This window comes from Chelonia mydas, chromosome 3 (genome assembly GCF_015237465.2).
Source record: "Chelonia mydas isolate rCheMyd1 chromosome 3, rCheMyd1.pri.v2, whole genome shotgun sequence".
NCBI lineage: Eukaryota > Metazoa > Chordata > Testudines > Cheloniidae > Chelonia > Chelonia mydas.
In genome coordinates this window covers 61,698,587-61,713,194 of record NC_057851.1, presented here as the reverse complement: position 1 = coordinate 61,713,194, position 14,608 = coordinate 61,698,587, and the positions used below count along the sequence as shown (strand labels likewise).

Genomic DNA, 14,608 nt, shown 5'->3' with positions numbered 1-14,608 from the left:
GCTACATGTTGTTCCTACTAAAGCCATGTAGATTTTGACTTCTTCAATTAGAAATTTACAGGGTTGTTTAATGAGAAGAATCTCTGAAATGAGGGGAAATTACCTGAATTTTTACCCTACTGCTATTTATATCTGAATTACTTGGTCCTGTTTCAATGCTTACAGTAGTACTAAAGCTTAATTCTTTAACTTATGTTGGAATAGGCTATATTTAGGGCAAATTTAACGGCAGTGAAAAACATCTCATGGACCATGAAATAAGCCCTTCCCCATGAAATCTGATCTCCCCCATGCTGTTGAGAGTGCCCCAGCCTGGGGGCTCCTAAATGCAAGTCCCAGCCAGGTTAGGGAGGGACAAGACTTGTCCTTCCCCTGCACAGCTGCTCTTTGGGGGTGGGGGAAGGATAAGACCCACCTCTGAGTGCCTTTCCCGCTGCAGGAAGCTCTGGGGCTGGGCAGCAGCCTTGGAGGTTCCTGCAGACAGAGGAGGCTTGGTGAGATGGGTTTGATTTCCCCCATGCTGCTGGCAATGCCCCAACCAGGGGCTCCTAGCTGAGAATCCTGGCTGGGCTGAGGGGGCCAGGACTCTGTCCTTCCCCTGCACGGCTGCTTTTGGGGAGGACATCAGACCCACTTCTGTGTACCTTCCCCTGCTGCAGGAAGCTCTGGGGCTGGGCAGAAGCTCCAGAGATTCCTGCAGCCGGAGGAGGCTTCCGGCAGTGGAGGTGGGTCCAGTCTCCCCTGTGCTGTGGGGGCCCCAGGAAGGGGTTGCTAGTCCCAACCGGCTGGGAGGGACAGGACTTTCTCTTGCCCTGCAGGCCTGCTGTTGGGTATCTCTCCCAGGTGCAAGTAGCTCTGCCCCCCCTCACCCTCCACTTGCTTCCTTTCCCTATCGTTTGCAGCTGTGGGGAGAGGGGTAATTGTACAGAGAACTGCCCTCCCCACCCTTCCAGATGCAATTGTTAGCTTGTTTCAATAAAAATAAAAAGAAAGATGAAGAACTTGAGAGAATTTTTTGATTGACACTTTACAGCAGTGAATCACACTCAGGGCTCAACTCACTGATCGGTAGATATGAACATTGGGGCAGTTTTGTAGCATAGTAATCTCAATTGGCATCCTACCGGAAGACAAGTGAAATTACAAGTGTAAAATGAGTGTCCAAAGTAAATCAAAAACCTCTAAAATCATTAATGCAGTGGATCAAGTGAAAGAATTTTGGCTTCCAAATTCTACATGCTGATGGTGACAAACTACTTTGTACAGACGGCAATGTTTTGTTGGATCATACACGTCGGGAACAGTTCAGCACCACTTAGACTTGGAAACTCATCAAGGCAGAAAGAGGGCTGCGCATAGTGCATTGCTGGTAAACGAAAAGTTAAAAAACCAATTTCATCTTTTCTTTTTCTTTTTTCTTTTTTTTTTTTTTTAAAAAGAAGATGACAGAGAGCTCTGAGACCTGTCATTTAGCTAGAATGAAACTTGTGGGTGTGTTCGCAAATGCTAATATCCCACTGGAAAAACGTGATCGCCCAAAATGCCAGTTGCTTACCAACTGCGAATAAGTTACAACAGGACTACCTTCCAAAGGTTTTTGCTACACATTTTGAGGAGGTGAAGTATCAAATTAATGCATGTGAGTCTTCTGCAGTTATTTCGGATGAGTCCACAGTTGAGCAAAACAACTATGTACTGCATGTTCTGTTTGATTTTATTTCTGACAAGGCCAAAGATGTACAGACAGAAAAGCGAACAGTGCTTGCCAACTGCGTTTACTTCGATGCTGTTAACTATGGTAGAGTTTCTCAAGCGATAATTAAAACCATTTCAAAATATGGTATGAACTTTGTCAAAGTATCTGCTTTCATAAGCAAAAATGCAACTTACATGGTGAAATCTTTCAAATCTGTTCACCAAAGTCTAATGCCAAATGTTGTCCATATTACATGTAATGCACATATAATTTGTCTTGTCAGGGAGCTGTGGAGATGTGAGTTAGGGAAAGTTGATAACTGGTCAGCTACATTAAAATATCTTTAAACGCTGCCCTAGCCACAAACTGTGATGCAAGGCAGCATGTTGCACCAATGACTGAAATCAGGGGGAAAAAATGGAACTTCCCCCAGAGCCAATAATTACTTGTTGAAATTTCTGATTTGAGGCTGTGCAATACCATGCAGCTCACCTGATGTACTATTTGGAGTTCATCTCAGAAGAGCTCACACTGACACCGAAAATGCAGGTTCTAAACAATGCTCAGCTGAATGAGGAAGTTCAGTTCATTGCCAAGAATGCCACAGGACTGATGGACTTAATCACTTGGTTGGAATCTTGACATGTCACAATCCTCCAAGCATACAACAAAGTAATGGATGTACTGTTCTGGGCTGAAGCACAATCAAATGAAAATCACTCTGACAATGCTGAGTTAAATGCCAGTGCTCAGCAGGTGTTTTCTTGCATGGCAAAGAAGCTCAAACAATACTATTGCTATGGGAAAGAGTCAAGCAATGCAGCAAAAACTGCTCAAAAGTTTCAACAACATTCAGCAGGGTTCCTAAAAGTTGTGTGTATTTTTGACCCTGCACAAATGCACCTGTTGATGGTGGATTTACCTGGCCTAATGCAGTTACTGGCTTTGACAAGAATTGTGGGCTGGAGATTCCTTCTTACAAAAATACAAAAGACGCGGACTGTAGTTTGCCTGTGCTACAGTTTTGAAACTCGGTGGAAAGCAGAATCCCCCATCTTGCAAGGCTAGCTCGGAACTGGCTGACAATTCCAACGAACTCCACAGATGTAGAGAGCGCTGTGTCCAAACACAAACAGGTGTTTTCAGCGTAGAGACAGGGAATGAGGGAAGACACAGTTGCTAGATGCTCCATGTTGACGTTCAGTTAATAACATTAGGAACCAGAACTTTTTTTTTTCACTTGCTTTTGTTAACTTAAGGCAGTGGCTCTCCAGTATGAGGCTACCAATGGAGATCACTACCCTACAAAACCATATCAGATGCCCATATCTACCAAGCAGAGAGTTGAGCTCTGAGTGTTGTTTGCTGCTGTAAAATGTCCATCAATAAATTCTGTCAAATTCACATGACCTTTATTTTATTGAAACAAGCTAATAATTGCATCTGGAAGGGGGGCAGCAGGGCTCACCCTGTACAGTGACTCCTCCACCTGCAGTTGCAGAGCATTGGGGGCAGGAAGTGAGTGTGTGTGTGTGCGGGGGGAGGGTGTGCAGAGCTTTCTGCAGCCAGGAGATGTACTCAAGAGCAGAAGAAGAGGCAGTCCTGTCCCTCCCTAGCCTGACCGGGACTAGCAGCTAGGTGCCTGTAGGAAGTTCCAGAGCTCCTGCCCAGCTCGAACCTTCCTGCAGCAGGGAGAGGTCCCTGGAGTTGGGTCTGGCCTCCCCTTGAGAGGGCCCATGTAGGGGAAGACGAAGTCCTCTCCCTCCCCAACCTGGTCAGGACTGGCAGCTAGGAGCCCCTTGCTGGGCCACTCCTGGCACCACAGGGGAGATCAGACCCACTTCCTGCGTCTGCAGGAAGCTTGGCTGCTCCTGCCTTAAGAGCACAGTCTTGAGAAGCAATAATTAGAAGATAGAATTGGTTTTGGAGGAAATCCTCTTCACTAGTTAGCTTGTTTTTTGACTAGCTTGGCTTATGGTGGGTTTTTTTTGTTTGTTTGTTTTTTTAAATCCTTTTAAGACTGCCGAGAAGTCTTGTTTGGTATGTTTACCATCATAAAGGTAAATGTATTGTGTTTCTAGTTAAATATTTGTACATTCCTTCCCCTCTTGGAGAGGACAAGAAACCTAATCCTGTCAAAGCTGGTTTCAAGCACAAAAGAGAAATGAACTGTTTATAGAGTTTATATTTGTTAATAATTTCAGGATTATAACTGTTCTAAATGTCTTGTAGTTCGGACCTCTGTGATGTGACCATGAAATCTATAGATGGAAAGGAATTCCCTTGTCACAAATGTGTACTCTGTGCAAGACTTGGTATGTATGTAATATCTGTAGATTCTTTGTTCACAATAACTTGCCTCTCATATTATGTCTCAAAATGAGCTGCTTTTTTTTTTTTTCTTTACAGACTACTTTCATAGGATGTTAAGCAGTTCTTGGATTGAGGTAAGCTTGCCAGTTAAAAATACGTGTGCCGTGTTAGTTGTTTTTCATTAATGTGAGTGAATGAAGATTTTCCTGTCTCTCAAATGAGATTTTGCCATTAACTGAAATGTAAATTAAAATACAGTTTTGTGTAAAACTTGTAGGAAAATGGGAAATTTTAGCAGAGAAAGTAATTTTGAACCGTTCAGAAACTGTATTAAATAAAAAAAAATTAAGCATAAATGTTATGAGACATGGTAATTTTATGTAAAAGCAGACTTTGAGTTAGTAAGTATATTGCTATCTTAGAAATTTCTACTGCAAATAATCTGTAGTATTATTAAAAAAAACCCCAGTGAGTTTGAATTGCTAATATCCTTGGAGGTGTATTAAACTTCCTTCCTGCAGTAGGTCTTAATAAATGACGTGTAGATAATATTAGTCTTCAAGTAGTGTCCCTGTGAGTGTTCCACTTCAGGTGCGCTCACGCCCCATGTGTCTTTAATCAGAGATTTTTGATAGTAGTGCCTGTTTGGGCTGCATTTCCTCATGCCCTGCTCTGAGGTTACTTATGACTATGCAAGCGAACCGCTCTCAGTTCCTTCTCACCTGTCTTGGCCTGAGACATAGGGTTAATGTGCCTTACTTTCAAAGTCTCTTAGCCTAGTTTCCCTTCTTTATTTTATTAACTTTTGTATTTTGAGATTCAGGGGGATTTTCTCTCTCTTTCCTCTTTGGGCAAGGGGTGCCTTCCCCTGCTAGATGCCATTGCCCCAGGGTATGCCAGGCTCGCTTCAAGCAGTGCGTCTCTTGCTGGGAGTCCTTCCCGGTCAGTGACCGGCATTCCCATTTTATCCACTACTTGGGAGAGTCTCATATCCTGCAAAAATGTTCCATCTGCTCTAATTTTTTTAAGGACTGAGCAAGAAAAAATCTGGAGCTGAAACTGAGGCTCTTAATGATGGAGTGTTCCTTTCAACTAGCCTCATGTCCAGGCCAGGAGACACCCCGCTCCTACCTCCTGCTCCCCAACCCAAACATCGGTCACTGACTGAACACAGTGCCCTGTCAATTTCATCACATTCACCTGTGTTTACCTGAGGTAAACTCATGAAGAAAACCCATAGAAAATGGAGTCATTGTCCCCAGAAAGAGTCCATCTCAAAAAGACCTCAGTCCCTGTGAAGACTGCTGAGGAGTCCTTGTGTCCCACCCTGGGTATGGCTGAGGCTGCAGACATTCTTGGTACCAATCCTGTGCCTGGGGCTCTGGGCTCAGCAGAGAAAAAGGACAACAAGCATGCCTTGTATTGAGACCTTTGGTGCTGCACAAGCAGGGCACTGCATCATGGGAGCATTCAACCACTAAGAGAACTATACACACAATTCCTGTACTGTCTACATCTAAGTTGACCACTAAGATGGCCTTGGTACCCGGAAGATGTCATGTCCCATATGGTCTCAGCGCCCCCCAAATCATCCTCATAAGCATCGACTACTTTGATCAGAATAGACTTGCCAAAGCAGCATATAGCATCGGTATTGACAACTGAATAGGGTCCCATCCTTCAAACCCATCCAGTACTGCAGGAGTTCAGATTCTCGAGAGACCTACTTGTTTTGGAGGAACTGGAGTTTCCCGTGTAATTCCTTGTAATCACCTTTGATTTTTAAATGATCAGGTTTTGAAATTGTACTCTTCTTATCCCTTTTTCCTTTAGTCATCCTGTTGTGCAGCTCTGGAAATGCCAATCCATTCTGACATACTGCAGGTTATCCTGGATTACATCTATACAGATGAAGCTCCTGCAATAAAAGGTGCTGACAATATATTTGTTTCTGGAAATTGTAGAGTTGGGGGCATGAACAGCTGACAGCGAGTTTTGAAAAGGAATAAATTTCAGCTTGATCTCTTTCAAATAATTCTGCTATTTTCATTTTAATAAACAAGGAAAAGACACCTGAAGGGAGCAGAAAGTTTGGATATTATGCACTACATTGTGAACTCTTTCAAAGTAGAGACATTTGTGTGTTATGGGGAAGTGGTACCGTAAGTACCACAATTAGATTACCTTTTTTACTAAAAAGATATTGTATTGCCTTTTGAATCATATATGTTATTTGGTAAACCCCTACCAATATGATATCATTTTATACTTTGGAGTCAGTTGTAGTTTTACTGCAAGTGTTGTCTCCCGCCCCCTGCCCCGACCTTCGTTTTGCTGAAGACACCATGATCAGCTGCTTTTTCCACAAGCATTTGTGTTTTCTCTATGTTGCCCCTTTATATATAAAGAAAAACTCCTTCTCTACAAGATTTGCAAAGCCACTACCATCTTGTCCTATTTTAAATCCCACTTCATAAGCTACCTACGCCATGACGCCTACAAAGCACAGTGGAGCAAACTGGCCTTTGTTGAAACTTTTCTGAAGCATTTTTCACGTAGCCAGTCATCTTTCTCATGCAACTTTTCTTCATTTCCAGACTCTCAAAATGTGGAATTTATTTGTAATGTTCTGGTGGTAGCAGACCAACTTCTTGTATCTCGACTGAAAGAAATGTGTGAAGTAGCCATTACTGAAAAACGTGAGTGTTTTACTATGTTTCTTAATGAAATGGCTGCATTTTTTCATTTTGTTAAAATAAACCCAGTTGTTTAGAAGGTAGGTGTTTGAGCTTTTTTTGTGAGTTGCAGTGTGACGCTGCTTAACTCTGGCTGTGGCTATGGGAATGAATCTCCAGTTCATGTCATAGTTCTCTCTTGCCTAGACATCTGTGGTCACCCCCCTTCAGACTGCCCAACATTCTAGAACTAAAATAATCTTCTTGGCCTGCAACTTCAATCACGTCACTTCACTTCAAGTATCTTTACCAGTTCTGGGTCTCTTACCTCATCAAATTCAAACTCCTTGTCCTCACTTTTTTAAGGCACTACACAATTTGTTTCATGTTTCTACCTAATTCCCATCTCATGTCCTTCACTAACTCTTTTTTGTTACTCTTTTTGTGCTTTCATACTTCTCTTGATAGTGTCTTTTTGGGTGGAAATGCCTCCCTCTTCTAGCACACCAATCATCCTCACTCTTCTTCATCTCTCTTCTCAGAGTCTACTTGGCTTTCCTTGGTGACTTCCATTCCTGCCTTCTCTCACTACATCTTTTTCAGCTATAGAAAAATGTTGGAGCTTAAGCTTTGTTCACAATATAAATTTATTCATGTTACTGTTTTAACCTCTGTTTCTCACTCTCTTTGTCTGTTTGCTCCATTTCCAAAGCTGATCTGTGCTTAGATTGTAGGCTTTTCATAGCTGTGACTATCTTTTCTATTTCTGTAAAGCATCAGTCAAATTCACGCTACATAAGTATTTAATAATAATAGTGTTGCCTTGGATGGAGTCAGGGCCACTTAAGCATTAGTGCTCCTGTCTAATGAAACAGGAAAAGGATTTATTTTTATTCATTTTTCATAACCTGATCTCTCCTCCCTTTCCCCCTCCCAATTCATATTGTATATCTTGAAGTAATAAGTGATTACAGAACAAAACTGCAGTATGTTCTCTAGTTAAGTCTGTGATGTTTCTTCTTTCCAGTCACTTTAAAGAATGCTACTGAGCTGCTGGAGTTTTCAGCAACATACAGTGCTGAACAGTTAAAACTGTCCTGCTTGCAGTTCATAGGACTAAATATGGCAGCCTTGCTTGAAGCGAGGTAAGAGTGGATGTAGGTGTTACAGTATGCTTTGAACCATAAAAGTGAAATACTGCAAAAGGGTGGAACTGTTGGAAGAATTATCAGGAAATGTTACGAGTGATAGTTGAGAATGTAACCAAAAATCCTCAGCTGCAGTGGTATACATTTGTGCTGAAACTCTGTGCTCTATCTTGCAAGTTATGTGTCTGTTTCACCTGTACTACAACACATAATAAAGTGTTACTTCCGTAATCCTGAGGCAAAAAGAGCCTGTTCCAAAGCCCACTGAGATAAGTCAGTAGGAATCTTTCCACTGATGTGGGCTTTGAATCAGGCCTAAGAATGGAGACCTGCAAGGTAGCTCTGGAAGACATTTCAAAATGATTATAAATAGGGCTAGGTGAAATTTTTTCAGACAAAAATTTCAGTTTTTATTTATTCATGAACAACCCCAAATTTATCATTGTTTTCACCTGAGATTTTTTTTCAGGATCAGCGTCAGAAAACTGTTTGTCCTTCCATCGCCCTCTATAACTTTAGCCGAGGAGCTAGGGGCACTTGCCTGGGATGTGGGAAACACAGGTTTGAATCCCTACTCTGGAGCAGGGACTTGCATCCCTCCTCTGAATCAAGCAGAGAAGATTTGAATCCACATCTACTACTTCCCAGGAGAGTGCCTTAATCACCAGGCTATCGAATCATTCTCACTCTGTCCCTCTATTTGGCCCAATTAATATTTGAGTTTTTATACAAAGTGGAACACCTTTAAGAGCAGAGATTGAGAGCAACCTACCCGAGAATAGCCTAGTACCTGGCAAGGAGAGATGTGAGTTCAAGTTCCTGTTTCAGAGTAGCGAGTGCCCTGAGCTTTGGGCTAGGTATTATAAGGGAGAGGGGGAGGAACATGTGTAGTTTCTTGAAGCTGGACCGAAACAAATTTTTCCAATTTGCTGACACAGGCCAAACATTTTTGGAACAGACTGTTTTCTGTGTTTTTTTTTTTTTTTTTTTTTTTCAATTTGCTGGTCAAACTAAAAATCCAGTTTGCTCAGCTCTAGCCATGAGCATCATGCTGGTATTTTTTACATACATGATTGCTGTTGCAGTTTCAGTGTAAACAATTTCTCTTTAAAATAATTGCTGAATTCACACATGGTAGGTATATAATATGTTACAAGCAAGTAAATGGGATTAAAGCAAAGACCTCAATTTTTATTACCTGCAACAGTAATTTTACTTAAAGGGTTAATCTGCACCATATCCCAGACAAACTCTTTATGTAGCAAATTGATTAAAAAGCTAAACAAAATCTTGATTGTTAGAAGCTATGCAATGCTTTGGATTGTTAGACTTATCGTAAAGGAGCCAAACAAGTAGGCAAAAGGTGGATGAGAAAGTAATTTAAGATTTGATGATCTAGTTAAAGTAGGATGTTAGTGCCCATCACCATAATATCTAATGCTATCACCTCTACATATGTGTACCCCTAAACTGTAATTATTTGAATCCTATTGAACAAATATCTTGCAGTTTGAATCAAATGACTTAAAGTATGGTAAATGAGACCGAGGCTATAACTATCTGTCTTGTTTTAGGACTCTAGATGTCTTAAGTGATGAAGTTTTGAAGGACCTTTCTGTGTCTTACAGAAAAATGGTAAGCTATACTTAGGTCAGTGAAAATTGACTATTTTAAAAATGAACATTGAGTTAAGCTGATAAATATGTGTCAAATGCTCATCAGGTGGGCAGTGGTCCTTCAAAACATTAATCCAGAAATAAATTTAATCTATATTTTTTTTAATTTTTCTTTACTTCGGAAATTTTCTGATAGTTACACATTTATTACCACTGCAACATGCATAATTCTGTGTTCCATTAAGACTATCAGTCGTGCATTTAATGGTATTAATGGCACCACAAAATATATGTTCTAAATTGGCTTTAGTAAACAAACGAGTGTCGGGTAATTCTATGCAGAGGAAGAATTTGTGGTGTGGGGGGAAGAGGTAACACTCATTTTTAGTGGAATTGGTAGCTTCCAAGAATATCTAATTCTGCTTTCCTGTTCTAATATTAGTAGGGCAGTGTAGGAAGAATTAATATTAAGTGAAACAAAAGAAATGAGTGAAACTTTGCCAGTAAGCAAGGGAGAGTCAGCATGAAGTATAAACTATTTTTCTTCTTTAATACTTTAATGGTAAGAGACTGTGATTGGGCATAAATCTGTGCCATTCTTCTATGAAGTATCCTCGTCAGTTTTTAAATTAAATTCTGAACCTCTACGTTTTCTTTAAAAGAATTAAAGAACGTGTAGATGTGGGAGTGTTTGTGTGTATGCTTTTTTTTTTTTTTTTTTTTAATTATAAATTTCCTTGGTCTTGTAGGCTGTAATGCATAATGGTGATAATACCTGGATTCTAAAATTATGTATTCGAGTGATTATAATCTGGTACAGAGGTTCTCAAATTGCGGTCCGCGGGTCACCAGTGGTCCGTGAGCTCCATTCAGGTGGTCTGCAGATAGATCTCTCTAAGGTGTACACCTGGGTGGCCACACATGAGAGAATGAAAGGCCACCCACCTAATTAGCAGAGCCACGCAGGCATAGCTCTGCTAATTAGGTGCCTGGATCCTGGAGAAGATGCACATGTACGGTGAGCTAGTGGCCTTGGGGGGATTAGGGGGTAGGTGGGAGGGGGAAATGGGGTGAGAAGAGGGAGTGGGGGGAATTTGGACTTGCAGGGCTGTGGTGGCCAGAGAAAGAGGTGTCTTTCCCTATCTCCAGGGCTGCTGCTGCCAGGGAGAGATGGCCCTCCTCCCCAGCCTCAGCTCTGTGACTGCTGTGGCGGGGGAGAGACCTTCTCAGTCATAGTGTGGGGGCTGCCATGGTAGGGGAGAGAGGGAGAGACCCCCCTCTTTCCCAGCCCCAGCTCAGGTGCTGCTGCAGCAGGGGAGAGAGGGCACATCCATCACATTAGAAAGGGAAGATATGAAAATGAGTTGTGTGCTTTTATTTCTAGAACAAAAAAAGTTTATTATTAAGGTTTTTTTTAATGAGATACTTTTATCCAAAGCACGTTACAATAGTTAGCTAATGGTACAAACAACATTTGGAAAGATCGTTAAGTGGTCCGCTGAGACCCTCAGCAATTTTCAAGTGATCCGCGAAAAAAAAAAATTTGAGAACCACTGATCTGGTACTTCTGCAAGAAATAGTTTGCTTTCTACTATACAGCTTAAGAGGATCAGTGTAACATTAACTCTTGATATTTCAGATTCCAGCTATGGTCAGGAGAGTGATTACTCCATATCAAGATGGACCTGATATTAGCTCTTTGGAGCCTGATGACAGAGAAAACTTTGTCTTTTTGAAAGAAGAAATGAATACAGAACTAACATCTCAGTAAGTCACTCCAACCAAGTGAACTACACATAGCAGTATCTTTCTTGTAGGATACCGATTATCTCTTTTCACAGCTAAAAGTCAAGAGCATTGGTGGCACCAAACTAATGGATAGAGTTAAAATACAAAAGTAGAAGAAATGCAGGTTCCAAAATCTTTTTCAAAGTTAAAATGAGGTGAGCAAAAACGGCAAAAGGAGCAGTTCAGAATGATGTTTAGGCTGAATGGAGATGAGGCTAGTTATGGAGTTATGATGAGCTGAGTTATGGAGCTCCTTGAAACTAAAGATAAGCATAAACTTTAAATGGAGTGGGGATAATCCACTGAAGTGATTTGAGGAGGAAGAGGAGATGATATCAAAAAGAGAACTCCTTTGACTGGGAGTGGGGTGACAGTGTTTGAGTGGATTGTAGTTGGAACAGAAAGATGGGAGTGTAGGTGGCTGGAGAGGAGAGTGTTAAAGTAACCAAAGCATGAGAAATAGGGAGTAGGAGGGGAATTAACCAATTTTTAGAGACTAGAGCAGGGGTAGGCAAACTTTTTTTGGCCCAAGGGCCATACTGGGGTGCGAAACTGTATGGAGGGCTGGGTAGGGAGGGCTGTGCCTCCCCAAACAGCCTGGCCCCCGTCCCCATCCGACTCCCGCACTTCCCCCCCCATCCAACACCCTCCCTCCCCCCCGCTCCTTGTCCCCTGACCGCCCCCTCCCGGTACCCCCTTCCCCAACTGCCCTGATCCCTATCCTCACCCCCCTGAACCTCTTCCCCATCCAACCGCTCTCTGTCCCCTGACTGCCCCCCGGGACTCCCTGCCCCATATCCAACTCTCCGGCCCCCTTACGATGCTGCTCAGAGCAGCATGTCTGAAGCCGTGCTGCCCAGCCGGAGCCAGACGCACTGCCCTGCATGAGCGTGCAGCCCCACCACCCAGAGCGCTACCCACGCAGCGGCATCACTACAGGAGAGGGGGAACAGCAGGGGAGGGGCTGGGGGCTAGCCTCCCCGGCTCGGAGCTCAGGGGCGGGGCAGGACAGTCCTGTGGGCCGGATGTGGCCCGCGGGCCGTAGTTTGCCCACTGCTGGACTAGAGGAAGAAGTGGCAAGATCTGCTGGATCTTGAAACTGGAGAAGATTTTAAAATGATTCCATGTTGTGAGGTTGTGTAGCAAGATGTATGGTGGTGCAATTAACAAAAAGGGTTCAAGAGCAGAAGGCTTTGAAGGGGACATGATAAACCCAGTTTTAGACTTGCTGGGTCCAGGAAGAGGTGTCAGAGGCAGGCACAGATCTATGACTAGATGGAGCATGAGAGATCATGGGTAGAAGGGGATGCATTTGGCAGTAATCCGTGTTCAAGTGGTAGTAGAAGCCATGGGAACAAATAAGATCACCAAAGAGAGAGGCGAGGACATCTATTTAATATTCTGTGGAAAACCTGCATTTAGAAACAATGTTTAAGAAACCAGAATTAATGATAGTTGAGGGCTGGAGAAGTCTACATCTGCTGTACTGTATTAAAGTTCAATGTAAGAGAAATTTTGTTTGCAAATGAGCCTCATACTACATGCTTTAAAAAAAATTGTGGCTTTTTTCCATCTAAAAGGTTAATAAGCTTTTTCCCTCTGATGTCTGATCAGACTGACCTTCGCTTTTTCAGAGCTCTCTGTGCAGTGAAATGTGGTAGATCCCTGCTAGTTTCTTTTCTCCTACCACTCATTCTGACTGGTGGCACTGTTAGTAGAACTGTAGGAGGTGAAGTCAGGTGTATGCATAGAGTGCACCTAGATCGGGGTGGGCAAACTAAGGCTCAGGGGCTGCATCCAGCCCTCCAGACATCTTAATCTGGCCCTTGAGCTCCTGCCGGGGAACAGGGTACCTGCTTCACACGGCACCTGGAAGCGGCAGCATGTCTCTCTCTCTTTCTCTCCCCCCCCACTCCCAGCTCCTACGCATAGGGGCAGCCAGGGGCTTCCACAAGCGTCGCCCGCCCACAGCTCCCGTTGGCTGGGAACCATGGCCAATGGGAGCTGCAGGGGTGGCACCTGTGGACGGGGCAACGCGCAGAGCCGTCTGGCTGCACCTCCATGTAGGAGCCAGAGGGGGACATGCCACCACTTCTGGGAGCTGCTTGAAGTAAGCGCCCCCCCAGAGCCTGCACCCCTGACCCCCTCCCATGCCCCAACCCCCTGCCCCAGCCCTGATCCCCATCCTGCCCTCTGAACCCCTTGGTCCCAGCCCGGAGCACCTGCACCCCCAACCCCTCATCCCCACCCCAGAGTCCGCACCCCCAGCTGGAGCCCTTCCCCTCTCCCTGCACCCCAACCCTCAATTTCATGGGCATTCATGCGTGTCATACAATTTCCATACCCAGATGTGGCCCTCAAGCCAAAAAGTTTGCCCACCCCGACCTAGATGTATGGAGTTCTGTGCAGCCACTACAAAGGCATTGGGCTCTTATTATCCTATTGTAGCTTATGTAGCTTTCGTGTGCTTCAGTTAACTCCAGTATTTTTGCAAGTAGCAAATGGGAATCATGGGAAGAAGTGACTTGAGGCTGAATGAACAGAATTTGTGAATAATAAAAAAATAACACTTTTCAGCAGTTGATTTCAAAGTGCTTTACAGAGGCGGTTGGCATCATTACTACATTTTACAAAAAATGGGGAAACTGAGGAACAGAGGTGAAGTGACTTGTTCAAGGTCACCTAATAGGTTATTAATAGAGCTTGGTACAGAATTAATGTCTCCTGAAAGTCTGGTGCATTATCCACTAGGCAACACTACCTCCTACTGCATAACACCATTTATGTATTTTCCAGCAGAGTATGTGGAGAAGAGTAGTAGACCTTTTATGATAACTGTAAGAACTGAGAATTCAAGAATTGTTCAAAAATAATACTAAGCATCTCTAAGGCACCTTCTGTCAGAGGGTTTCAAACCACTTACAGAAATGGATTTCAATGCCACAACTTTGAGATAAATATCCATATTCCCCATTTTCAATTTCTGGAAACTCAGTCACAATTAAGTGATTTGTGGAGCTGATTAAAAATTTTCAAAAATCAAATTTTTTTTATGCATTTCTGTGGGAAAATTTTGCTTTCTAAGTCAGCTATAGTTTCTTGTATGCAAAGGAAACTAGGAATAGAACAGTTCTTGTCTCCTAGTCCTATTTCTTTTAATCACAAAACCATTTTTCCTCCTTTGTCCCTCCTATGTCATTGTACTCTTCTTTGTATTTGATCTTTGACTGAAGAGTGTGTATGCATAACATCACTTGCATATCTTCCACCAGTCTTAGATAATTTTTTCTAGATTCCCTCTTGCTGCTTGCAGTATTCCACAGAAGCACTGGTAATATTAGCATATACAATGGTGTCAAATAATGCTTGATG

General features: G+C 42.9%; 1 protein-coding gene across 5 annotated transcripts in view; it reads left to right on the top strand.

The window, feature by feature from the left end:
• The window catches only part of IBTK (inhibitor of Bruton tyrosine kinase), a 103,278-nt gene that overhangs the window by 41,761 nt on the left and 46,909 nt on the right, over window positions 1-14,608 (top strand). For all 5 annotated transcript variants that reach the window (XR_006289466.1, XM_037894376.2, XM_043542565.1 and 2 more), the window contains exons 14-20: window positions 3,929-4,011; window positions 4,106-4,143; window positions 5,843-5,939; window positions 6,607-6,708; window positions 7,712-7,829; window positions 9,407-9,467; window positions 11,088-11,215. Coding sequence is in view for 4 of the 5 variants with exons in the window: in XM_037894376.2 (XP_037750304.1) it covers window positions 3,929-4,011; window positions 4,106-4,143; window positions 5,843-5,939; window positions 6,607-6,708; window positions 7,712-7,829; window positions 9,407-9,467; window positions 11,088-11,215 (627 nt within the window). In the remaining variant the exon portion in view is untranslated. The remainder of the gene's footprint in view (window positions 1-3,928; window positions 4,012-4,105; window positions 4,144-5,842; window positions 5,940-6,606; window positions 6,709-7,711; window positions 7,830-9,406; window positions 9,468-11,087; window positions 11,216-14,608) is intronic.